General features: G+C 46.8%; 1 protein-coding gene and 1 long non-coding RNA gene across 9 annotated transcripts in view; one reads left to right on the forward strand and one right to left on the reverse strand.

The window, feature by feature from the left end:
* MTUS2 (microtubule associated scaffold protein 2) overlaps positions 1 to 25,088 on the forward strand; it is a 636,712-nt gene that overhangs the window by 599,585 nt on the left and 12,039 nt on the right. For 7 of the 8 annotated variants that reach the window (XM_037986864.2, XM_037986863.2, XM_007960034.3 and 4 more), the window contains 3 exons: positions 10,239 to 10,453; positions 17,947 to 18,052; positions 23,571 to 23,644. In XM_037986864.2, coding sequence (XP_037842792.2) covers positions 10,239 to 10,453; positions 17,947 to 18,052; positions 23,571 to 23,644 — 395 coding nt within the window. Of the gene's footprint in view, positions 1 to 10,238; positions 10,454 to 17,946; positions 18,053 to 23,570; positions 24,952 to 25,088 lie in introns of those variants that run through there. The other variant, XM_073013118.1, reaches the window with a different exon arrangement.
* Positions 18,088 to 23,588, reverse strand: LOC103214205 (uncharacterized). The gene is made up of 3 exons (XR_489356.3): positions 23,480 to 23,588; positions 20,633 to 20,924; positions 18,088 to 18,195 (listed from the first exon to the last, which is right to left on the reverse strand). It is a non-coding gene; the product is annotated as an uncharacterized lncRNA (long non-coding RNA).

Consider the following 25,088-nt stretch of genomic DNA (forward strand, 5'->3'; position numbering starts at 1 on the left):
AGTGCCCTTTAAAACGCCACCTTGATAAGAAATCTCTCTGTATTTGTTACATCCCATCCCCAACTCCTGATGCCCAAAATGCCCTTCACCTTAGTACAGCCAAATGTCAAATATCCTTTCGCAGACTGTTTGCAGGCCCTCAGGAAGAAAAACACAACTATTAGCCTGCCCCACCTCCCTGGGGGAGTTGAATAGCTAGAGTCCATCCTGAGGCTCTGTGCTTTTAATAACTCAGTACTGTATAAAATACAGCACAGCATGTGAACCAGGTGATAACCATCATTAATCATGAAAGGCTTATCAGAACTGAGCAGTCCTGAATTTTATATTTTTCATACTAATTGGCAACCTCCAGCATCATCCAGAAAGGCCTTTCCTGAACATTGTGACCCAGAGGGGAATTCCACGGTAAGATTCTTGTCTGTCCCACACCGCCCTCATCCCATCCATGAGCAAGTCAATTTGTCTTTGTCTCCCAAATGCATCCCCCATCAATCCATTCCTCCCCATGCAACAACCTGAGTCCAAGTCATCGTTGAATCTCACCACCTGGGCTCCAAACACATTCTCCTCACTGATTGCCTCACCTCCATCCTTGCATCCTAGGGTCTATTCTCCATGCAACTACCAGAGGGATTTAAAAGCTTCATTCGTTCCTGTTATCCCCTGTTTGATACTCTCTGGGGACTTTCCATTTTTACCTGAGCATAACCCTAACTCTTTTGAGGGACCACAGGCCCTGCGTGATTAGCCCCTACCTTCCTCTAGAACTTCACCTCCTTCTGCTCTCCTCCATGGGCACTCAGGCCCCACTGGTTGTCTTTCTGTCCACAGTATGCCAGAATTGTTCCCATCTTAAGACCTTGGCATTTGCAGTTCCTTCTAACTGGGACTCCCTTTCCCCATCTCTCTATGTTCTTCTCTGTCATTCAAGTCTGTTTGAATGGCGTCGTCGCCGAACAGCCTTCTTTATCCACCCCAGCTGAACTTGCCTTCCCCTTTCCCCGGTCTTTCCCTAGCCTTGCTTCTATTTCACTCTCTTTATTGCACTTATCTAAAGTTTTTACTATCTGAAATTTTGCTTCCTGGCTGGGTGCGGTGTCTCACACCTGTAATCATAACACTTCGGGAGGCCGAGGTGGGCGGATCACTTGAGGTCAGGAGTTTGAGACCAGCCTGGCCAACATGGTGAAACCCCATCTCTACTAAAAGTACAAAAATTAGCCGGGCTTCGTGCTGCATGCCTGTAATCCCAGCTCCTCGGGAGGCTGAGGCAGGAGAATCACTTAAACCTGGGAGTCAGAGGTTGTTGTGAGCTGAGATCACATCACTGCACTCCAGCAACAGAGCGAGACTCCATCTCAAAAATAATAACAATAATAATAAAATGAAATGAAATTTTGCTTCCTACATTTTTTGCTCATTTGTTTGCCCACCATGACAGCGTCTGTTCTCCACTATGCCAAGAACTGTGCTTGTCACACAAGAGGTAATAAAGTCAATGCCAGTTTATTGACTGTTGGCCTGCCTATCTGAACACAGATGCAAAAATGAGGATAGCACTGTCCTTGCCCACTGCTGAGGGAGACAGACAGGTGAAGAGATGTGTTGCAGTTTACAACAACAGCGGGTATTTTTAGGAAGCTATGGTGAGGCATTGTCCTCCCTCCCAATATTACCACATGGGGGCATCATGGAAGCCCCACTGGAGGGGTGGACAAGAGGAGAGGCCTCAGCTTACGCTTCAGCCTCTGCTAGGCAGGCCTAGCCCTCCCACACATTGGTCTTAGGTCACTTAGTTCCTCCTTCTGAGCCCCTGCCTGCTCTTTGCAAACAGATTAGGATGCTTACGGGACCCCATAGGCTTAGCGTGGGGAACGGTATGAGGCAAGTGCCTGGCACCCGGGAATCGCTCACAGATGTCACCTGTGATTTTCACAGCGCCAGCTCCCTTTTGGTCACCAGGCCCTAGCGGTGCTGCAGGGACCTGCAGAGATGACAAGAGCCCAGTGACTCCTGCGCTTTCACTCTTGGTCCATGAACTTTCTGTTGTTTTTTTTTTTTTTTTTTTTGGGTTTTTTTTTTGTTTGTTTTTTTTTGAGATGAAGTCTTGCTCTGTCACCCAGGCTGGAGTGCAGTGGTGTGATCTCGGCTCACTGTAACCTCCGCTTCCCGAGTTCAAGCGATGCTCCTGCCTCAGCCTCCAGAGTAGCTGGGATTACAGGCACGTACCACCAAGCCCGGCTAATGTTTGTATTTTTAGTAGAGATAGGTTTTCACCACGTTGGCCAGGCTGGTCTCCAACTCCTGACCTCAGGTGTTCCGCCCGCCTCAGCCTCCCAAAGGGCTGGGATTACAGGCGTGAGCCACTGTGCCCAGCCATGGTCCATGAACTTTCATCCTTCATTTTCAGCCATTCCTTTCTCACCTCTTAACATTGTCATCAAAAATCAGTAATTAGAGAGAGTAGGGCTCTACAGGGTAGTATGTCCGGGATCCCAGGCAGCTGTGTTTCATGCAGCCTGCCTGACCCCCTTGCGGATGTTCCTGTGACCTAACAGGTTTGGACAAAGACAGTTGCCACCAGAGGGCATTTTTCAGGCAGCATAGCTCCGCCTGGTGGTCACAGGTTTGTTACAAGGATCTGTGCTGCCAAAAAAGAAAAACTGCACTGCATAAAGATGCTCATAATATTTAATCCCATGTAATTTTACACCCAGGAATGTATCCTAAATGAAAAAAGGCAAAATGATATATGGGTGAACATGTTTGTTGCATTGTCTGTAATGGCAACTCTTGGAAACAAACTAATTGTGCAGTAATGAGAGAATATAAATTGTGTTACATGAACATGAGAATATAAAGTCGCCGTAAAATGTTAGGTAGGAAGACATGGGAAATTCCTAACAGGCTATTAAGAATTCGCACCACTGAAATGCTGCGAAGGGATTGCACAATTTAAATTTTCATTTTCTTTGTGTAGTGACATTAAGGGTAATTTTTTAAATTAAATTTTGTCCTTGACAGTTATTTTGTCTTTTCAATTACTCCCAATCTCTTGAAGAAACAACTTAATCTTTTATCTAACTGTGGTATTGTCTTTCATCAGTATGTGATGATAGTGACTATTATAGTGACCTAAATGTATATAATGTGCATGTAAATATATGTGTGTGTATATGTAATGGTAGCATATATATATTATATATACACACAAAGTATTGGTTCATCATTTATTTTATAGCTATTATATATAAAGCTTTCACTATGACATAAAAGGCCACGTAATATTCTTATTTATGATTTTATTACGAGCTATAGAGCCAGATAGTTCTCTTTTGTTTCAATCTAGTGCTGTAACCTCCTATTTTTGCTGCTGCTTTGGAAAACCAATGTGAAGTTACAGTTATTCAAAAGACTCTTGGGACAGTCGTTGAGAGCAAATTGATCTTACTCGATTCTCTTACTCAGTTTATGAACTGTGGTTGAAATTAAGCTTGTCTTATAAATGGTTCCAACAGCAATTTTGGTCTGCTGTTGTCTCAAGGATCACACTACATCTTACTGGTTTATACTCAGAAGTTGGTAGATTGGTATCTTTATATTATGTATGTCTGAGGATGTTCCAAATGCAGTGTTAATAATATTTTAGGTATTTTTATATCAGATGTGTGTGTATTATTCGTTGTCAATAAACATCAGTTATTTAAAACTGTGCAACAGATTATAATCCTACTTTTGCTTTTCAGATTTATGCTTATGAATTAGAAATGTTATATTCTCTTGGCCAATCATAATCTGATTATTTGAAAATGTATTTTCTCAGCTCCCTAGATTACAGGGGTTTATGATAGTGGTGTCTGCCTTTCACTCCGAAGGACTAAGTGTTTTCACATGAATAGAAATAATGAAAGTGAAACTCCAGGTGTTGTCTAATGCTATTAAATTAGCGTACATTAATCTCCAGCTGAAAAGTGCCCAAATAGATAGACTTCTGAAGGTTTACTAGAGGCAACAGGATATTTATTTCTTTAGGGACTCCATTATTGGAACCGTTTCCCCTGGTGCCAGCTGCTCTTATTATCCAATATTTTCTACAGGCCTAGGGCTTACAACAGAGAGCCACTGGAAGAATGTAGGCATCACCTCTCATCTTATAATAGCAATTGGGAATTTGGGGATTGGAGCTATATGTGCAAAAAGTGATTACTTTGCCACTTTATAGACAGCAAAACTGAGGTTTACCCAGTTTGTGATTGATTTAAGACAACAGTGCAGTTCAGGGACAGCCCTCGAATGAAACCGAATCATTTCTGAGCCCCTGATAGAGTGCCTGATCCATGAGTCATCCTACCACTTACGTGGGTAAAACTATCAGTGAAACTGAAAAGTCCGACCGCTGGATACCAGAACTTTTGAAAACCCAGACTTCTCTTTAATTATGACAAATAATTTTTAAAATCTTTGTACTTCTAAGTCATGCAAACAATAAATAGGGATTTAATGAAATATATATCATTACAGGAATTCAATATACAGTGAATCTTATACCCTGGCCTCCAACCTCCCAAAGGAGAAAGAGTAGAAATAGAGATACAGTTTTATCACAAATGTAATTTTGCAATTACACGGCTTGGCATGTTGCCTTTTCTAGGTTTAACAATATATGACAGAGGTCATTCCATGATGCTACAAAAAGATTTGCCTTATTTTTTTACTGGCATAAGGCAAAGATTCAACCTATATGTGTACTGGGTTTCTCATCATAATTTAGCCCCTACTAGTTCCCTAAGGCAAATGATGCTATAGTGGTTGTCCTTGACCCAGTTTTTTGTGCACTTGTGAAATTATTGTGTCAAAAGATATGTGTCATTTAATTTTTTTCACCAATGTTAATAAGTTGTTTTTATTCTTTTATGTGCGTTTTGTCTGTTTTATTCCATCTATACAAGTTCAACATATTGCCTTGATCTTCTGGAGTTGAAGCTACTGACATTGGCATGTGATAAATAATTTTTACCCATGCAAAACAGTACTTTCTAAAGACAAAACAAATGGTTAGATTTTTTTAAAATTATTTTCATTTGAGTTTTACGTGCTGAATGTATCTCTAGCTAAGAAGTGGTAAGAATGATTCCTAGGTTCCACGTACAGCCATGCACCACATCACAACACTGCGGTCCACGGCAGACCTCGTGTACAAAGGTGGTCCCACAAGATTACAATGCGGCCGAAAAATGTCTATCAGCTAGTGACGTCAGAGCCTCACAGCACAATGCATTCCTCACATCTGTGTGGTGATGCTGGTATAAACACACTGACTGTGCTGGCAATCCTAAAAGAGTCTGGCACATAGAATTATGTTCAGTGTATAATACTTGATAATATAAATGACTTTGTTACTGGTTTATGTGTTTACTATGCTGTATTTGTATTATTATTTTAGAGGGTACTTCTTCTATTTATTATAAAACCAAATTCACTGTAAAACATCCTCAGGCAGGTCCTTCAGGAGGTACTGCGGAAGAAGGTATTGTTTTCCTAGGAGATGACAGCTCTATGGGTGTTACTGCCCCTGAGGACCTTCCCTTGGGACAAGATGTGGAGTTGGAAGATGGAGATATTGATGGTCCTGAGCCTGCGTGGGCTTACGCTAATATATGCATTTGTGTCTTAGTTTTTAACAAAAAAGCTTAAAAAGTAAAAAAAAAAATAAAAAATTTAAAACTAGAAAAAAGCTTTTAGAATAATGATATGAAGAAAAACCATGTTTGAACAGCTTTATGGAGTATTTGCATTTTAGGCTGAGTGTTATTACAAAAGAGTCAAAAAGTTTGAAAAAATTAAGAAGTTTGGAAAGTAAAAGGTTATATAGTAAGCTGAGGTTAACTTATTTTGAAGACAGAAAAAAATTATTTTAAATAAATTTAGTGTAGCCTAAGTGTACAGCGTTCCTAAAGTCTACAGTAGTGTACAGTCATGTCACAGGCCCTCACATTCACTCACCACTCACTGACTCACCCAGAGCAGCCTCCAGTCCTGCAGGCTTCATTCGTGGTAAGTACCCCGTGCAGTTGTACCATTTTTTTTTTATCTTTTATACCATATTTTCTCTGTATCTTGTTAATGTGTAGATATGTTTAGATTCACAAATACTTAGCATTGTGCTATAACTTTCCTACAGTATTGAGTACAGTAACATGTTGTACAGGTTTGCAGCCTAGGAACAATAGGCTACACCATATGGCCTAGGTGGGTAGTAGGTTATGCCAGCTAGGTGTGTGCGAGAACATTCCATGGTGTTTGCACAGGGATGAAATTTCCTAATAAAGCATTTCTCAGAACGTATCCCCATCATTAAGCAGTGCATGACTGTATATCCATATATGTATATATGTACGTGTGTGTGTATATTCAACCGTGTTGTGGTAGGGCTTTCATTGTTGTTTTATTTTGCCAGCATTTGTCTTCACCATTATTATACAGAGTTTTAAAATCAGAATATGAACTTTCCTTCTATAAAAACATCTAAATTTATCCTCTGAGATATACTCCATGTCATGTTAGTTTTTCAAAAATGTTCTTCCTCTCTTTTGGTAAAAATTTTATTGAGATATAATTCACATACCATACAACCCGCCCATTGAAAGTATACAATTTGGTGGTTTTCAGTATATTCTGAGTTGTGGAAAGCTGTCACCACAATCCGTTTTAGAACATTTTCATCACCCCTGAAAGAAACTCAGATTCTTTATCTCCCACCCATAATGCTGCCGTCCCTGTCATTTAAATTTTGAAAGATATCTTTGCCCTCCAAGGCAGCCGTATCAATTATGTTTCACCTGCAGTCCATCGAGTGACAGTTTCCTCATACTCTTCCTGTATTATCAGAACATTTCATCTTTATCAGCCTTGTAGATGAAAAATGATTTCCTGCTTCCATTTGCAGGGGCACTGAGCGTCTTTTCATGTTCCTTGGCTGTTTGTGTTACCTCTCAGTGAGCTTCTTGGTAAACCTAAATACAAGCAAATACATCAATGTCACTGCTTTAGTTATCCCATCCACAGGTACATGATACGTGAGGTGAAGGCCACTATGAAACTACTTCACACTGAACTTTAGAGGCAAGAGCGCTTTGCAGACGGGCCCCGTGCACTGGGAGCTCGTTCCCTGGACTGTCCTCGTGGGCAGCAGGGGACTGTGTTTTTCTCTGTAGGGTGACTTCATGCTTTCTCCCCATGTAGATAAAATTCTTGCTTCTCTACTTGACTTAATTTGACTTTGTGTCAATCTGTCAATCACTGTTTTGTAATTGACATTCTATGGTCTTTGTTCTATTTTCTTAACACCCAGTCATCCCAGGATAAACCTATCTTTATATATCTACCTCTTACCTCTTCTATGATTCCTAAGAGCTTTGTTCGCTAGCTCAACTCCCTGGTGGAATCCTGATTACATTTTTTTCGTTGGAGGGTCTTTAGGGAGAGCTGGAGCTCGAGTAAACTGGGGTCTCAGAACTCCTGGGAACAGGCATGTCCTCACCCCTGCCACCACACCTGAGCCACATTGCCTATCAGTCATTGTTCATTAAGTTCTTTGTGTGGGGACTTAATGATCCCCACACAAGGGGATCAAAGGAAGGGGACCAGTGACTAGAGGAAGGGGAGGACTCTGGGGGTCCCCTGCCACGACCTCAGTACAAGGAACCACAAAGTCTCTGAGCAAGTCTGCCTTTCATACTAATAATTATTAGCAGGCAGCAAACTGTCAGCTTCCTTCCTGTGCCCTGAAACTTGGTGCCTTCCAGCTCTTTGTTCCTTAGAAACACCTCACCTAAAAGATCTGCTTGCAACAGATGTGGCAATATATTCAGGGGCACACCTAACTTAATACCCAAAGTGGACCATTTTTGACACCCTGTCTTCTATACCACAAAATTATTTTCAGCATCACCATGTAAAAATCAGTAATACACAACATTTTCCTGACTCACTACATAAATAATTTACAAAGAAGAAATTTCCATTTTCACGATATGATTTATTAATTGAGAAGAATTCAGTGCCAGTTGTGTCATATTCCTGCCAACCAGGCGTAAGCTCAATGGAATAAGAAGAAAACATCAGACGCACTAAATTCAGAGACATTCAACAAGTTTCCTGACCAGTTATCTTTAAAAGTGTCCAGGTTCTAAAAGTCTAGGAAAGACTGAGGAACTGTCCCAGCCTGAAGGAGACTAAGGAGACAGGAGCCTCCTTTGGAGCCACTTGGGATTCAGGGCTGGATTCCTTTGCTAGAAAGGACGTGGTCGGAACAACTCGTGAAACTGAAGTAGGTCTGAGCACTGGGCGGCGCTATTGTAGCAAATGTTTCTTTCCTGATTTTCATGACGGTGCTGTGGTTAAATTGGGGAAAGCCCTTATTTGTAGGGAATGTACGTGGGGAGATGTGGGGTTCATGTGCCACAGGTCAGCATCTTACTCTCAAATGGTTCCAGTTACACAGTAATGTCCTTGTACTGTACTTCTATGTTTTCTCTGTGGTTGTGATTTAAAAAATAAAAAGCCCCCAAGAGTTCAAAAACCTGAAAGGTAAGTCACTGTAGCAATTGTTCAGAACTTAGAGCAACAAAAGCCTTTTTTGAGAAGGAGTCCTTTTCACCGATATTGTTTCGAATTATTGGTGCAAAGCGCTCATCAAAAGCCAGGGATCTTTTCAAGTCAGTTTGGTTTTCGCTTGTAAATTCTCTACCTACAGTGCATCTCCTTACTGCCTGCACATGGAATGAACGGCTCCCACCACCCTGCCCTCAGTGCACCCTGATTGCACTGGGAGATCAGAGTTCTGCATTAAATGATGGGATGTGGGACACTGGCCCAACGGAAGCCCTCGGGTAGGCTAGGAAGACCACTGGGGACAGTGTTAGGCTGCTGGGCTGTGTGAAGGGTGTTAGGACACACCCTTCACACAAGGGCAAGGTGCCTGTGTAATATCTAGCCAATCCACCACTTATTTCACCAGAAGAAAAAAACGTTAACATCCCTTATGCTAATTAAACTTTTCAGAGCCAAATGTGGCAAAGAAGCCCTATTTTATTAGCTGCCTCTATAGCGTGGGACTTCTAATTAGGGTGTTTCAAATGCCATCTGGCAACCTTGGATGTATATTCCCGTCATCGGTAACCACCACTAGAGTCTGGATTACGGTTAATCAGCACCTATACCTGCTCATTCGATTTTAACGTAAATGCCAGTGTCTCCCCAGTTCGTAGCACAGCACGGCGAGCATGGTAGACCTTTGCAGAACGTAAATGATGTGTCTGTGTACCTCGGCATTTGCATTTGGGTGTGTGTGTAATCAGCTCCATTTGACCTAGACGTGGTAGATTGTCAAAGTCTTGGAAGCAGGTGTGCAGTTCAGGGAGCGGTCTTTAGAATGGAAGCACTCGGCTCTTGCCCACGGCACAGGGGAGGCACAGACACTAAGACAGAGCAGGCTTGGAGGGGGAGCTCAGGCAAGAGCGGTGGTGGCTGATGTCATTGCCTCATGCCCTGTTCTCAGCTGGCACACTTGAAGCAAACCACAACTCTGTGATTAGGGGTGGAGTGCCTATGCAAAAGAGATACCAAGTAGAAAACTTCAGGGTACCTGAAAGGAAGCCCCCACACCTTCTCTGAGATCATCCTGTTTGGCATTTTAGCTAGAATAGAGTAGCCTTAGGGGCCAGGCCCTATTCCTATCTCCAGCTTCCATAGTGTGCAGCTCTCAAGTCTTGAGGGACATAAGAGTCACCCAGGGATTTTGCTAAAAGTTGAGATCCTGAATTCCTGCCATATGGGCTCTGATTCACCCAGGGCATATTTCAAGCCTACATTTTTACCAAATGCCCCATATTTTTTATGTCTATGGACCACGGACCTTGTGACAACTTGCCCTAGAGGCCTTGCAATCAGAAAGCCCAAATTTGCCTTCCCAGCTCCTTCTGCAGCCACTGGATGACCTTGGGCAAGTCTCCAGACCTCCGTGAGGCTGCAGCTTCTCCTCAACATCCAGGGTCTGTCGTGAGGATCTAATAGGTAGAAAGGAAAGCACTTTACAAGCTGTGTAGCCCCTGCAGAAGTCCGAGGACCTCGCCCTGTTTATCACACCAGCCTTGAGGATCTGACCATGGAGGCTGAGGCCTTCCCATGCCTCCTACAGCCATTGTTTAAAGAAAGATCTTGTGCTTTGCACCCAGCCTTCCATACAGCAAAGTGCGAGAAACTACAAAAGGAGAAGGAGGAGCTGGAGAGGCGGTTCGAGGACGAGGTGAAGAGGCTGGGCTGGCAGCAGCAGGCCGAGCTCCAAGAGCTGGAGGAGCGGCTGCAGCTGCAATTCGAGGCAGAGATGGCGCGCCTGCAGGAGGAGCACCGTGACCAGCTGCTGAGCATCCGGTGTCAGCACCAGGAGCAGGTCAGTCCGCAGTGCCGCTCGAGCTCTGCTGTTGGGTGATGCAGGTGGCAGGCGGAGGGGATCCAGTGCCCCATTAGCAAGAAGTCCTGTTCAGTAGGTGAGCTTTTCCAACAGTTCACTTTCTGAGTTGCTTTCTCCTTTCTCCCCCGTCCTCTCTTCTGCTCCAGCCACTCTGGCCTCCTTCACTCTTCCTCAGGGTTTTCACACTTGCCGTGTCCTCTGCCTGGAATGCTCTCCCTCCAGAGAGTGCATGACTCCCTCTTGCCCTCCCTTCCAGACTTTTCTCCAGGGTCACCTTTCTCAGTGAGATCTTTATCCAAAATTATTATTCCTCCCCCCACCACATACACACTCTTTCTGTCCCCCTCCCAGTGTTAGTGTTCCTTCACCACTTATCACTAACACATACATTTTGCTTTTCTACCTTATTTATCATCTTTCTATTCCATGAGGGCAGAAAGAATAACAAGCAAACATGTATCTAGCACTCGTCCTACACGGGACACTGCTCTAAGCTCTTTACATGAACTGACTCATTTAGTCCTCACAGTTCCCCTAATGAGGAAGGTACCATTCTTATTCCCATTTTACACGGGAGAAAGCCAAGCCCCCATGGTTCAGTAATTGCCAGAATTCACAGAGCTGGTCATGGAGAAGCCAGGGATGAGCCAGTCTGGCTCCACACCCCTGCTGTCAGCCACTAAGTTAGAATTGCCTGCCAGCTCTCCTGCTGGATCCTGGCACCTGGATCCATGCCTGGCGGAATATCCATTTGCTGAATGAAAGAATGAATGCCAATGGTTAACCTTTGCCCAGAAACCTTACTGGAAAGGAAAATGCATCCATGGACTAACCGGAGGATAATTCCCAGGGCGCTTGTCGGTATGAAAGCCAGAAGGAGGCAGGTGCTGCCACCCCCACTGCAGCCACCCTGTCCATGACTGCCGTTAGTACTGATGAGAGGCGGGCGGACGATTCAATGTACCCACCCTGCTTCCATGAGCACTGCTCCTTTCTTTTCTCTTATTTCTAAGTTCTCCAGCTCCAGTGCCTTCACCCCCACCTTCTAATTGATGTGTTGCTTTATATAGTGTGCTTATGATATGCTTAAGGTAAGTTGACATTTGTGAAGGGCACCCTTTAAATCTCACTTGGCATTCAGGTTAGTGTCGAGTGGCCTCTTCATTGTCAGAAACCCTTGGGCTGCCCTCCTCAGCTGCTTCCAAATGGACATCCCAGACGGCAATACCCACCCGGCCCTCCCACTGCCCCAGAAGAGGCTTGTGCATCTTAGGGGACCTGGGAGAAATTTAAGAGTAATACTAATTGCTGTCATTGTAATAAAAAATCTCTCTTACTTTATGACATTTTATTCTAGGCAGTATCTCAGGTTAGTCATTCTCCTTTCCTAGAGGCCTGTAAAAACCAGACACACCTCCCTGTTTGAGGTGGGTTAGACCATAGAGACTAGGAAACAGAATAGGTTACAGCTAAAGTTACCTGTTGGTGTTAAGATGCGAAACTGAACCCCCGGCGTCGTGCCTCCCAGTCTGTCTGCGTGTAACTCCTGTCAGGAGACATTTGCACGAGCTGCCGTCTACAGTCTTACTCATTTTACGGCCGCTTTATACATCTCAAGCCTGATGTGAACACCAGCTTGTTCTGTGCCTCTGTGTCTATGGGCCATTCATTCTCAGTTTTACACAGAACACGTTTATACCCGTATTTACCAAAGGCCTCTGATCTGAAGGTCTGAGTTGGTTGAGAAGATGCCAGAAGGTGAGGAGGAGGGGTAAGAGGTGGTCCACAGGCAGGAAATGCTGAACAAAGGCTCACGTGGTGGTGTCCTGGAGCTGAGGCACTGCTGAGGGGGGCATGTCCACTCGGGGGCCAGGACGCCTCGCTGAGGCCTCACCTGTGCAGAAGCGTGTGCCTAGAGATGTGCTTCACCTCTTTTTAAAGCCAGGACATGACGGCCTTTTAGATATTTCAAGCTGGAGTGATGAAAGGAAAGAAGCCTTTGACGTTTCCACATGAAAATGACTTACATAAGCTACCTGGGCGTAATTCAAACGTGTTCTGTTGTATGAGAGCTCTGTGCTCTGTTCATGATCCTTTATGATAGGAAAAGCCGTTTATTTATTGACTGATTCACCTGTGCAAAGAATATTTATGGAATGTGCATTGTATGTACGCGAAGCACCATGACGGGATACTGCGAGAGATACTAAGATTTCTAAAATGTGGGCTTGCTTATCTATCCATTGAGGAAGCTTCGAGATAAGTGCCCAAGGAACTGTCACGGGGGTGAGAAATGCAGACAGCGTGTGGAGGAATTGAGAGTTTCACATCTTATCCTCACAGCTGGAAGTGTCAGAAATCATATCTGAATGCTTTCCATTTGGCTGAATCTTTCCTACAGAAACCCATTGGTTTGGGGGAACCAGAGAGTCAAGCCTATGAATTATTTAGGCCGCTGATTCTGCTCCTGCGGCAGAGCGTTGGCTGTTTCCCCAGGCTTCAGTTTCCCTAGCAGAGAACATGCGGGAAGTGAGGAAGATGAAACGCACCCCAGGCCAGTAGTCTAACTACCAGATAGAACCAGTGTTCCTGTTTAGTGGGAGGGGAGACTCAAGGGTGTGACTGAGATGGAGATGAGGATGATCCTTGGTTTCAGAGTCCTTGGTGGACTCTCCACTTTTGGGGCCTCCTCCTCAGGGACGGTTGCGCTGGGCAATGCTAACCCCACAGATAGCAACATCTCTGTCCTTCTGGACCCTTAAAAATCAGGTTCACTGACTTGGCATCTCCTCATGACCCTGTGGCCCCCAACAGCTGGCAGCAGGGGCAGGTGCTGCTTCAGTTCTGACACACAGGATTTTTTGAGGCTGCAAATATCACTTTACTCAAACTGGGACTTGCCGGCTGAGGCAGGCTGACCTCTGGCTTTGCAGCAGCACCTCCTTCGTGACAAAGCCAGCCAGAGCTGCTTCTTGCTTGGCCCCCCCGTCATCTCACGGGGCACGGGCTGGCTCTCTGCCCATGGTGTGTGCCCTGGCGACACAGGTGGGTACTTGGAGAACTGGCAAACACCCCTCCTCAGCCTGCGCTCACACTAATTGAATCAGCATCACTGATGAGACCGGGCAGCAGGTTGGTTCTGGACTGTCCAGGGGATTTCTGTGTACAGCCCGGGCCCAGAGCCGCAAGCATCGTGGGAGCTGCAGGACCCTCTTGCTCGAGTTAAGGACCTGAGGGAGGGTGGAGGTGGTCTTGCCTCTTGGCTTTCTTAAGTGAGATTAAAGACAAGATGTAACTCTTATTTTCAAGGTGCAAGGATAAAAGTGTTTAGTGTGGGAAAGCCAGCTCTCCTTCTGTAGCAAGCTGTGCATCAACAGATGCCACATGGCCACGGCTTCCCTTTATCAAAGCACACAAAACAGACTCACTGTAAACACACACACATGTTCCTTTTTGGCCCCAAACATGTTCAGCCCAGGTTCCAGCCCTGGTTTCTGGGCTGTCTTTGACTGTCCCCACACGTAGGCAGCCACAGAGCCTGGCATGCAAGGATCAGGCATGTGACCTTTGACCCATTCTTCCAAGACCCTAAGTTTGTCTTACTCCACGACTTGCTCCAAAGCCACTGGCTTCAGGGACTGCCTGTCTGGATGCATGACGATTCTGCTCCATCAGGCTCAGCAGAGATTCCTCCTCCATAGGGAGCAGCAGAGCTCAGCCTTTGGAGTTTAAATGTTGCTTTGTCTCATATCCAGGATGCACTTTCTATGCTTTCGTAAGGAAATCATTTTAAACTAAATGACTCAAGGAAAAGCATCCCAGGATTAATCCAAACGTACAGAGGCCACTTTGTCCATCATCTGCATTATGCCTCCTTAGCCTCCTGCAGAGCAGGCTCACAGCTGCTGGGCAGCGGAAACCACATTCTGTCTAATCAAATAGAAAGAGATCCCTGAGGGCCCTCCATCTCCCAGCACCAGAGCCTGCCATCACAGCCCAGACATTCCATGCTCCGGAGGAGGCGGTGCAGTGGAGATGGGGCCTCTGTCCACACCTGCCTGCGTGGAGGGCTGCAGAGGGGCAGAGGCACAGCCCGGCATGGGATGACAGCAGACTGGGAGCTCTGGCATGGCTAAGCCAGTGTCCAGGATACTGCAACCCATGACCAAGTGAAGGAGGGCCCCCTCATTATCTAAAAAGGAAAGTCATTAAGAGAGCGTGGGAGAGAGTAGGCCTGTTCAGGCTCCCTCTCTGTCATCCCATGTGGATGGGCGCAAATGGGAGTTTAATCTGGTTTGGGTTTAATGAATGAAGCTGAGACAATGTAAAACACACGTTTCTTCATTTGAAATCTAAGTCTTCTCCAAGTGACTTGCCAAAGCCCCAGATCGTTGCATTTTGTAAATGGCTAAATGAAGTCAAACCACAGCTATGCTCTCACCCGTCTGAGAGGGTGGTCTTCCAGCCCTGTGCTCGGCTGTCAGTCAGCCCAGCTGAATAGCAGGCCGCTGGGGGAATGGAGTCATGTCACAGGGAACAGGGGACAGCTGCTTTTCCATAGAACGAGGACTACCGGATGTCCGTGTTGACAGACGCCTCCATGGCACAGCCCAGAACTCTCTCTATGGAGGGAGGAGGGCGGCCCAGTGGTGGTCTAAGGGGCCTCACCAGGGTTCTAAATGGAAGAGAAGGATGCTTCAGCCAGCCCAAGTTTGCCATAGGCCATAATTTGTCTTTGATTTGGTGATCTTCAATGCATAGAAAGATCTTATGCTTTCCTAGGGTCACCTTGTTTAAATCTCCTCCAATTCCTTCTGGTTTCAAGATCCTCTCAGGCTGGGAATTCTTACTGGCTGCTTCATAAATGTGAACCTGTGCTGTAGAAAGAAGCCAAGAACCACAGGAGAAGAAGTTGTACGGATGAATACTATGACAAGAAAGAGGATGGCCAACAGTAGACAGCTCCTTCCTCTTGGAGAGAACATTTTTTAAAAACCATAAAGTTGCATGAAACCTAAATTACTAAAGAGCAGGGATTCTTGTGTTCAGATTTTTTGACTCGTGGGCTCCCTTTAGTTTCCTTCCTAACATACTGGGCATTTCTCTAATTCCATATGAACTTTTAGAGTTAGGAGATCCGTGATTTCATTCATAAAAGCACCTCTGAAAGGTTGTAAGGAATATATGATGCCATTACATGACCCTTACTACAATGGGCATGGTGTTCCATCACCACTGAATCAAAGGCTTTTTACCTTCCAGCAAACCAGAATGGCATATGTTGATGCCACAAACACAGTGCAGTATTGCTGGTCAGGGCACATCCACCTCCTGGGACTCATAGGACTCTTCTGAAACTTAGTTCTTCCATCTGTCTTTTCTGAAACCACTCATGATCATTTGTGTAAGCACCCAATAAATGAGAATCACGCCAAGGACCGACGAAAGGCTTTTTGCTCTCCAGAACTGTGTGACAGCCCTCCAAACAGTGTGTGGGTGGGGGGGAGGGTGCGGGAGGGGGTGCTGTGTTTTTACAGTGTGCTATGGCCTGAGTGACATCCATAATGGAGCAGAAAGAAGAGATATTTCCTTTTTAAGCTAGTGATTTATTCTTCCAACAGATTGAAAGGTTTTGGACAAAGATTCCATGAAAACCTCCTGTAAACAGGAATTGGACAATGAAATACTGTTGTAATCAGCCTTTCTGCTGGTGGGTTCATAGCTCTGAGCTTCAAGTAAATACCGTTTCATCAAGAATGGCCTTGAAATGCGAGCGAGTCATTGTGCACCGTGTCCATTATCACACTGCGACGCAGCTTTCCTAACGCCATGGGTCCGCTGTTGGTTCTGCCCAGTGATACTTGTTTTAGTGGATGAAGTTCTCGTTTACCAGAAGAAAGAGAAGTCGGGATAATTTTTTGATGAAATAACAGTATCCGGAATGGGAATCCACCCCTTTTTAAATCAGATATATCCCCATGTGTCAACTTCACAGGCAGGCTTCTTTTCTTGGGGAGAACCCTTTCTCCATTCAGATCAAAGGTCAGCCCGTGAATCCTCCCCAGAGAAATGTGGGAGCCTCAGAGATAACTGAATATGACCAACTAGAAGCAATGTCTTCTTAACTGGGCCACCAAGGGGCTTCAAGACCAGCGCACATTTTCTAGTTCAGTGGTTTTCAAATGCCAAGTTTTGACACATGAGTAGCTTGTGAAATAAATGTAGCCGCCTCTAACTAGCGTTTTGTAAAACGAAGTAAAACAGAGGAAGCATTTTTAAACCAGACTTTTCCAAATGGAAGGCGGAGTTTTGTTTTTGTGAAACTTTGGTTTTGGGTGTGGTTGTGTGTGGGTGTGTGCGCTGTGGTATTGTGTACAATGGTGATTTTTGCAGTGGATCACTGACAGAGAACTTGGATAAACACTGTTGTAGTGTATCCAGGAGAGATTTGCAATGATAGGGAGAGGTCGTTTTAGGCCATTATTCCTGCAAGTCATGTATTTGAAGTTAAAACAAGAGCCGCAATAACAATAACAAAAACAGTAAACCTGGTAGACAGGAAGGTGAGGGGTAGGGGAGGGGGTCAGGAAACATGAAAAGGAAGAATCCTGGACTGGACTGGCTGCACTACTTGCGATTAAACTGCTAGAAGCGTTCCTGCAGCTGGGAAGCAGTAGCCCTTACCAGGAGCACCACGTTGCCTGAGCAGAAGGTCCAAGTTATAATCTGGGGGGCAACCTTGTGTTTAAAAAGAGACACGCAGACCTCCCAGCCTCACCTGGTATTGGCGAGAGAATCCTAAGGTGTCCGTTGCTGGTCTTGCTTGGGGGAGGTCAACACAAAACAATAGTGCATTCGAAAGAGCTTCACCTTTGAAGTCAGACAGACCTGGGTCTCACTGCTAGCTCTGCCATTTATTAACCCTTGGGCAAAACATTTCAAATTTCTCTGAGCCTCAGTTTCCACATCTGTCAATTGGGCATAAAAAGATCTACTTCAGAAGGTGGCTCTGAGGGTTAAGTAGAGTAACGTATCTCGGGCAGCCTAATAAGTATTCGTTCCCTCCGTTGACCTTGTGTACTGTAGCTCCCCCTGCCTCTGGGAAACAGACCACCTCGTAGGGAGGAACCTTTTCTTTTCCTTTGCCGTCATCGCTCATAGCGGTGGAAGGGGATGGACTAGGAGTGGGAAGGGGATGGTCCAGGAGCCGCACTCAGGACTCTAAAGAGGTACCTCAGGCAGTGATCCCCTGCCTGGAGTTGGATCCTCCTGCAAAGAGCCAGGTTGTGGCAGTGACCTCCACTTGACTCTGAGGGCTGCCACATCACCACCAAAGTCCAACTCGCCTGCTTCGGCACGAGGCTGTGACTTGTCATTGATGTTTCAGGTCATGGACCTTTTCCACTCACGGAATTCCACTTCTGTTCTCCAAGCAGCTCTCTGTCTAACCGGTAACTGCGACTCTCCTCCAGGTGGAAGATCTCACCGCCAGCCATGAGGCTGCTCTCCTCGAGATGGAAAATAACCACACAGTTGCCATCACAATCCTGCAGGATGACCACGACCACAAAGTCCAAGGTAGCTCCCAGCCTGGTGTGCAGCAGGCAGGGGTGGGGTGGTGCAAGCCCAGCCTTTCCCGCTGCAGGTGTGTGGAGCCCCCCTTCCTCTATTGTTCCTCCTTTCCTGTCTTTCCCTCCTGCTGCATTTTTTTCTGTTGGCTCCTAGGAAAAGAAGAGATAGGAATTAAGGATCCAGGTAGCTGCTGCTGCTTTCTTCCAATGCAGTTATCCTCAACTTTGCTGAACACTGGAATTCCCAGTCCTCTGGGGAGCTGTAACCAAAGACCAATGCCAGCCTCAGTCCCACCCCAGGGATTCTGATGTCCTTGATCCATAGTGCAGTGTAAACATCAAGATTTCTTAAGACTCCTTAGGTGATTCTAATGTGTAGCCACACTTGAGGGCCACTGTCTAAAGTAGGCATGGAAATAGTGCACTTTTTGTTTTCTTTTCCCCCTTGTTTTTTTTTTTTTTTTTTAGACAGAGTCTTGCTCTCCAGGCTGGAGTGCAGTGGTGTGATCCCAGCTCACTGCAACTTCTGCCTCCTGGGTTCGAGCAATGGGTTCGAGCAATTCTTCAGCCTCAGCTGGAGCCTCCAGCCCAAGTAGCTGGGATTACAGGCTCCCGCTACCACACCCGGCTAGGCTTTATGATTTTTATGGCCTTATAAAAACAAATGGAAGCCCCGGCATGGGTACACTTTCCTCATATTTGTGATGCTTTCCGGGCCCCTGAAGCATCTGGTTGGATCGGGATATCCAGAGCTTACACTCATAGACCACATTCACCGTGGGTGGGCATTGAGTCTCCAGATCTTTCTTTTTACATTTTTGTAACTTTGAATTATCTTTGGGTTTTATGTGGGTCGTAACGGCATCATTACTAAGTTCCATCATTACTAAGATTTTCCTTTGTGAAAGAAGCAGCATTTTATACTTTCACATGCGTTTACATTAATACATACAATTTATTTTTCAACTTCCTCTCGCTTTACTTTTCCCTCCCAGTCAGCTGGTTGTTAAAGTGTGTATTAAAGGCTGGGAGCAGTGGCTCACACCTGTAATCCCAGCACTTTGGGAGGCTGAGGCAGGTGGATCACCTGAAGTCAGGAGTTCAAGACCAGCCTGGCAAACATGGCGAAACCCCATCTCTACCAAAAATACAAAAATTAGCCAGGCGCGGTGGCCTGGCTACACGGGAGGCTGAGGCAGGAGAATCGCTTGAACCTTGGGAGGCAGAGGTTGCAGTGAGATTGCACCATTGCACTCCAGCAACAAGAGTGAAACTCCGCCTCAAAAAAAAAAAAATGTGTATTAAAAGCAACGACAGTTAACAATACATTGATAAACTTTTACAATGTTACAATTTGAGAATTAGCATCAGAGTTTGTATTATTGTAAAAATGTTCTCTGTGAACAAGACCCAGTGTGCCATCACCAAGGTCTGTGTTATTGTCGCCCTCAAGCACCACTCCCGCTGCCTCTGGGAGCTATTAGTAAGTGACCAAGCTGGAGGCAAGTGACGGCATTTTCCTGGGGACTAGTTAAAGGGATTGCCTGGGTCCTGGTAGTATGTCTCACACTCGGAGTACTGGCCCCTACCCTTGGCTACACATTGGAACCACCTGGAAGTTATAAAAAATACACTGATGTGTGGCTGCCTACCTCTGATATTCCAATTTAATTGCTCTGGGGTGCAGCCCAGGCATCAGAAGGCTTTCAAACTCCTTAGGTGATTCTAATATGCAGGAAAACTTGAGAACCATTGTGTTAAACACCATATTAAGCATGAGACAGTGTAGTGAGTTTGAAATAAAGAAATACATGATGAAGACACAGATATTAGCAGTAGTTTATGTCATCTTCAGAATGGATACTGCCTCTTCTTTTCCCTTGGGGCATTGGGATCCTTTGAAAACACCCTGAAATCTGTCACTAGAGGAAGCTGGTCTCATGCAAGGGAACGTGAACGGAAATGGCGCAGTGAGCTGTGGTGTTGCCTTTTCTTTCTGGATTTTCACATAAATAGATCTGGTGGATTTTTCTGACGAATGAAGTCTCACTGAGACACCACATTCAAGGTCCGTGAATTATAAATGATGTCAAGGCCATGTGGGTGTAGGTAATGGTAGCTAAAAAATCTATTATTAGGGTCAGGATGCTGCTCTCGATGACTGTAACACTAATCATTTGGTCAGAGGCAGGCAGACCGGAGGGCCACATGGTTCTCTATCAATGAAATCAACACAAACGTTTCTTTTCCAAATGTAAATGTCAGCTGTAACAACTGGATTTCTTAGTGGCCCTTACCACCGTTAGTTAAAAGATTTGAGTGAATGAAAACCACCAAGTCTTTCCTGATTGCAGCTCACGCCACACAGAATGGTAATGGTCGGTCGCCAGTATGCTACCATTCTGAGCCTATGATCCCGGCTGATTAATGAGACCCTCCTCCCTCTCGTTACAACATGAAAACAAATTGCTTGTGTAGCCAGAATGAGATGGGCTTCACCCAGCTAATAAGACTCTTCCCATCTGGAGGAAAATAGAATCCATTTGCTTAATAACTCTCACATGACATCTCTTTCTGCCTAACTTACAAAGCATTGCTGGGATGACACTTTTCACGGAACAGAGTTGTTTCAGACCCTCCAAGAGGAATCAGTCCAATTAGTTCTTCCTTGCATCTGAGTTGTCTTCACACCAAATCATTGCTGAAGCAAATCCCAGGGATGTGTGGTTCTCAGAGGGCAGCCAAGAGGCTACCAAGGTGTCCGTGTAGACGCAGCACTGAGCCTGGCTGGTGAGCCCGGCTGGCAGGATGGCTGCTCGCAGCTCCACTGCTTTGCTCAGCCACAGATGGCTGCTTTGCAGTGGGAAGGAAGAGTGATCCTGGGAGGGGAAGAAGATGGGATTTAATGTTAATTACCTAGTTATTTTGCCATGAGGTCAGTTTAGAGAATCAATGAATAACGTGAACAAAGGATCTGACTTGGGCAGGATGGTGGTACAGCTGAACGTAGAAGTGTTTGTGTGTGTGTGTGTGTGTGTGGTGGGAGGTATGGGGGGATGCGGGGGTGTGTGTGGTGGGAGGTGTGGGGGGATGTGTGTGTGTGTGGTGGGAGGTATGGGGGGATGCGGGGGTGTGTGTGTGGTGGGAGGTATGGGGGGATGCGGGGGTGTGTGTGTGGTGGGAGGTGTGGGGGGATGTGTGTGTGTGGTGGGAGGTATGGGGGGATGCGGGGGTGTGTGTGTGGTGGGAGGTGTGGGGGGATGTGTGTGTGTGGTGGGAGGTATGGGGGGATGCGGGGGTGTGTGTGTGGTGGGAGGTATGGGGGGATGCGGGGGTGTGTGGTGGGAGGTATGGGGGGATGCGGGGGTGTGTGTGTGGTGGGAGGTATGGGGGGATGCGGGGGTGTGTGTGTGGTGGGAGGTATGGGGGGATGCGGGGGTGTGTGTGTGGTGGGAGGTATGGGGGGATGCGGGGGTGTGTGTGGTAGGAGGTATGGGGGGATGCGGGGGTGTGTGTGTGGTGGGAGGTATGGGGGGATGCGGGGGTGTGTGTGTGGTGGGAGGTATGGGGGGATGCGGGGGTGTGTGTGTGGTGGGAGGTATGGGGGGATGCGGGGGTGTGTGTGTGGTGGGAGGTATGGGGGGATGCGGGGGTGTGTGTGTGGTGGGAGGTATGGGGGGATGCGGGGGTGTGTGTGGTAGGAGGTATGGGGGGATGCGGGGGTGTGTGTGGTGGGAGGTGTGGGGGGATGCGGGGGTGTGTGTGTGTGGTGGGAGGTATGGGGGGATGCGGGGGTGTGTGTGGTGGGAGGTATGGGGGGATGCGGGGGTGTGTGTGTGGTGGGAGGTATGGGGGGATGCGGGGGTGTGTGTGTGGTGGGAGGTATGGGGGGATGCGGGGGTGTGTGTGTGGTGGGAGGTATGGGGGGATGCGGGGGTGTGTGTGTGGTGGGAGGTATGGGGGGATGCGGGGGTGTGTGTGTGGTGGGAGGTATGGGGGGATGCGGGGGTGTGTGTGTGGTGGGAGGTATGGGGGGATGCGGGGGTGTGTGTGGTGGGAGGTATGGGGGGATGCGGGGGTGTGTGTGGTGGGAGGTGTGGGGGGATGCGGGGGTGTGTGTGTGGTGGGAGGTATGGGGGGATGCGGGGGTGTGTGTGGTGGGAGGTATGGGGGGATGCGGGGGTGTGTGTGTGGTGGGAGGTATGGGGGGATGCGGGGGTGTGTGTGTGGTGGGAGGTATGGGGGGATGCGGGGGTGTGTGTGGTAGGAGGTATGGGGGGATGCGGGGGTGTGTGTGGTGGGAGGTATGGGGGTGTGTGTGTGTGTGGTGTGGGAGGTATGGGGATGTGGATGGGTGTGTGTGGTATGTGAGCGGGTGTTTATAGTGTGTGCAGTGTGTGAGTGTGCATCTGTGTATATGTGTGATGTGTTTATGGGGAGTGTGTGGTGTGTGGTGTGTGTGCTGTATGGTGTGGGGGGGTGGGTATGTGTTGTTACAAAGGTGTGGGTGCTGTAAGGATGTGGGGGGAGGGTATGTGTGTGTGTTTGTGTAAATGTGTATGGATTTGGAGGCATGCGAGTGTGGCAGGCTATGAGGGTGTGATTGGTGTGTGTGGGTGTGTTATGTGTGTGTGTGTTGTATATATGTGTGTGGGGTAGGTGTGTATGTGGTATGTATGTGTGTGGTGTGTGTAGTGTATATATGTGGGGGTGTGGAGGAATGTGTATGGTGTGTGTGTAGTGGGTGTGTGGTGGAGGTTTGTATGTGGTATGTATGTGTATGTGGGATGTGTGCAGTGTATGTATGTGGGGGTGTGGGGGGCATGATGTGTGTGGTATGTGTGGGGGATGTGTGTGGTATATGTATGTGGGGGAGTGTGTGCAGGGGTGTGCGTGATAGGTGTGTATATGTGTGTGGCATGTAGTGTATGTGATAGGTGTGTATGTGTGTGTGGCATGTAGTGTGTGTTTGCGATTGTGTGGTGTGTGTGGCATGTGGTGTATGTGTTTGATGTGTGTGTGGGGTGTGTGTATGTGCATGTGGTATGTGTAGGTGATGTATGTGGAAGGTGTGTATTGGATGTGCTCTTGTAGTGTGTGTATGTGGTGTGTGTGTGGCATGTGGTGTGTATGTGGTGTGTGTGGTAGGTGTGTATGTGTATGTGTGGCGTGTGGTGTGTGTGATGTGTGTGTGGTAGGGTGTGTGTGAGTGGTGTTTGTGTTTATGTGATGCGTGTGTGACGTGTGTGTAGTGTGTGCTGTGTGTGTGTTCATATGTGCTCTCTCTGCCCCCATCGTCTCTTTTTCCCTCCCTTTCCCCAGTCCCTTCTTTCTTTCTCTCTCCTAAATACTAACCCGTTCATCACATACAATTTCAAACCAGTGGAGGAGTCCCTGTAGGCTTGAATCTGCTATCCGGGAGTCATTGATTTACCTGAAGTCACGGTTCTTAGTCTGCCAAAAGAGCCTTGTGGTATCCTTTTCAAAAGAAAGACCAACGTAACAGTTTCATGTCCTCTTTCCAGAATTGATGTCCACTCATGAGCTTGAAAAGAAAGAATTGGAAGAAAATTTTGAAAAACTGCGGCTGTCATTGCAGGTTAGAATTTCTTTAATTTTCTTACCTGATACCAAGATAATGGCAGCATCGTTATTCGCACCCACAGACATTCATTCAGCACCTACCGTGTACTAAATCCTGTACTAAACATTGGAACATAAGGTAAATAAGTCACACTGCCTACCCTGAAGAAATGTGCTGTCTACTCGGAGAGCTGTGATGCAAATAGTGACAGACAACAGGTAACACATACTTGCACCAAATGAATAATACAGTTAGTGAATGCCACAGACATTCAGAGAGATTGCTGTGCACTTGCTGTGGTCTGGAGTATCCGAGGAGTAACTGAGCTATGTTCAAAGCCAGAGGAGGACTTGGGGAAGAGAGTGTTCTAGGCCGGGGAAATGGTGCAAGGAGGGTTTTGCAGGTCAGAATTCACATGCTCTGAGATTTACAAAACATGCTCTGAGATTTACAAAACATGCTCTGAGACTTACAGAACATGCTCTGAGACTTACAAAAGGGGCTGCAGTTACCTGGAGGTGGCTGAGATGAAAAACACTTTCTCACCATCACCTTTAGGAAACGCTGGTCTCAGATGCCAGAGGAGCTGCCTGTGTCCTGCAGGCCTCTAAGGAGAGAATGCAGCGTGTCCCGGATCACCTGTCTCCTTCCTGCCTCCTTCCTGCCTCCTTCCTGCTTCCTTCCTGCCTCCTTCCTGCTTCCTTCCTGCCTTACAGAGACGCAGGCAGCTGCTTCTGTGAAAAGACATTGACAACCGCCAGCCCCAGGGAGGAGCTGCCTGGGAAGCCAGGGGGACGCTGGGGGCCCTGCTTCCACTTCCAAGTGTGGCAATTCCAATCACAGCAAAATTATTTTTTAAATGTTAGGCACACTGTCATCTGGAATTGTGGGAGGTGAATCCCATAACTTAATACATAGGTAGGAATTCTGCTTCTTCGAGGGCTCCCTTTCCTCTGGCAACATACATGGCACTGAGCTTGGCCCGCCAAGAGTCCAGGACTGTGGAGAGACCCAGGGTCACACCCTCCAGCGTACTCTTCAAAAACTAAAATGTGTTGTGCCTGCACAGTGCTCGTGTGGTTTGCCCTTGGCCAGTGAACCCCAGACTGCCTTCCTCGTGTACACATCCTGCACCAATAGTTGTGCTGTCCTTAAAGGAACACCAACCAGGAAACTGACAGCCATACAGCGACATCACAAAAACCCCATCCAATCCCAAACCCAAAGAAATGAGAACTTTTGTCTCGTCTGGGAGTCGGCGCCCTGCCACTGACACCAGATGGTCCTGAACTGGGCATATGTTCGTTGTGACTCTCCATCCAGCACAATCCGTTTGGGCTGGAGGTTATTTGGTGCAAGGAGGGTGGAATTGCTCAGGCCACCCTCCTTGGTCTACAGGCACCTGGAGAAATAGGTTTGGTGGTTAGAGATTTGAATGCGCTAGCTCTTACTAGCTTTC

Source organism: Chlorocebus sabaeus, chromosome 3 (assembly GCF_047675955.1).
Source record: "Chlorocebus sabaeus isolate Y175 chromosome 3, mChlSab1.0.hap1, whole genome shotgun sequence".
In the NCBI taxonomy this organism is placed as follows: Eukaryota; Metazoa; Chordata; class Mammalia; order Primates; family Cercopithecidae; genus Chlorocebus; species Chlorocebus sabaeus.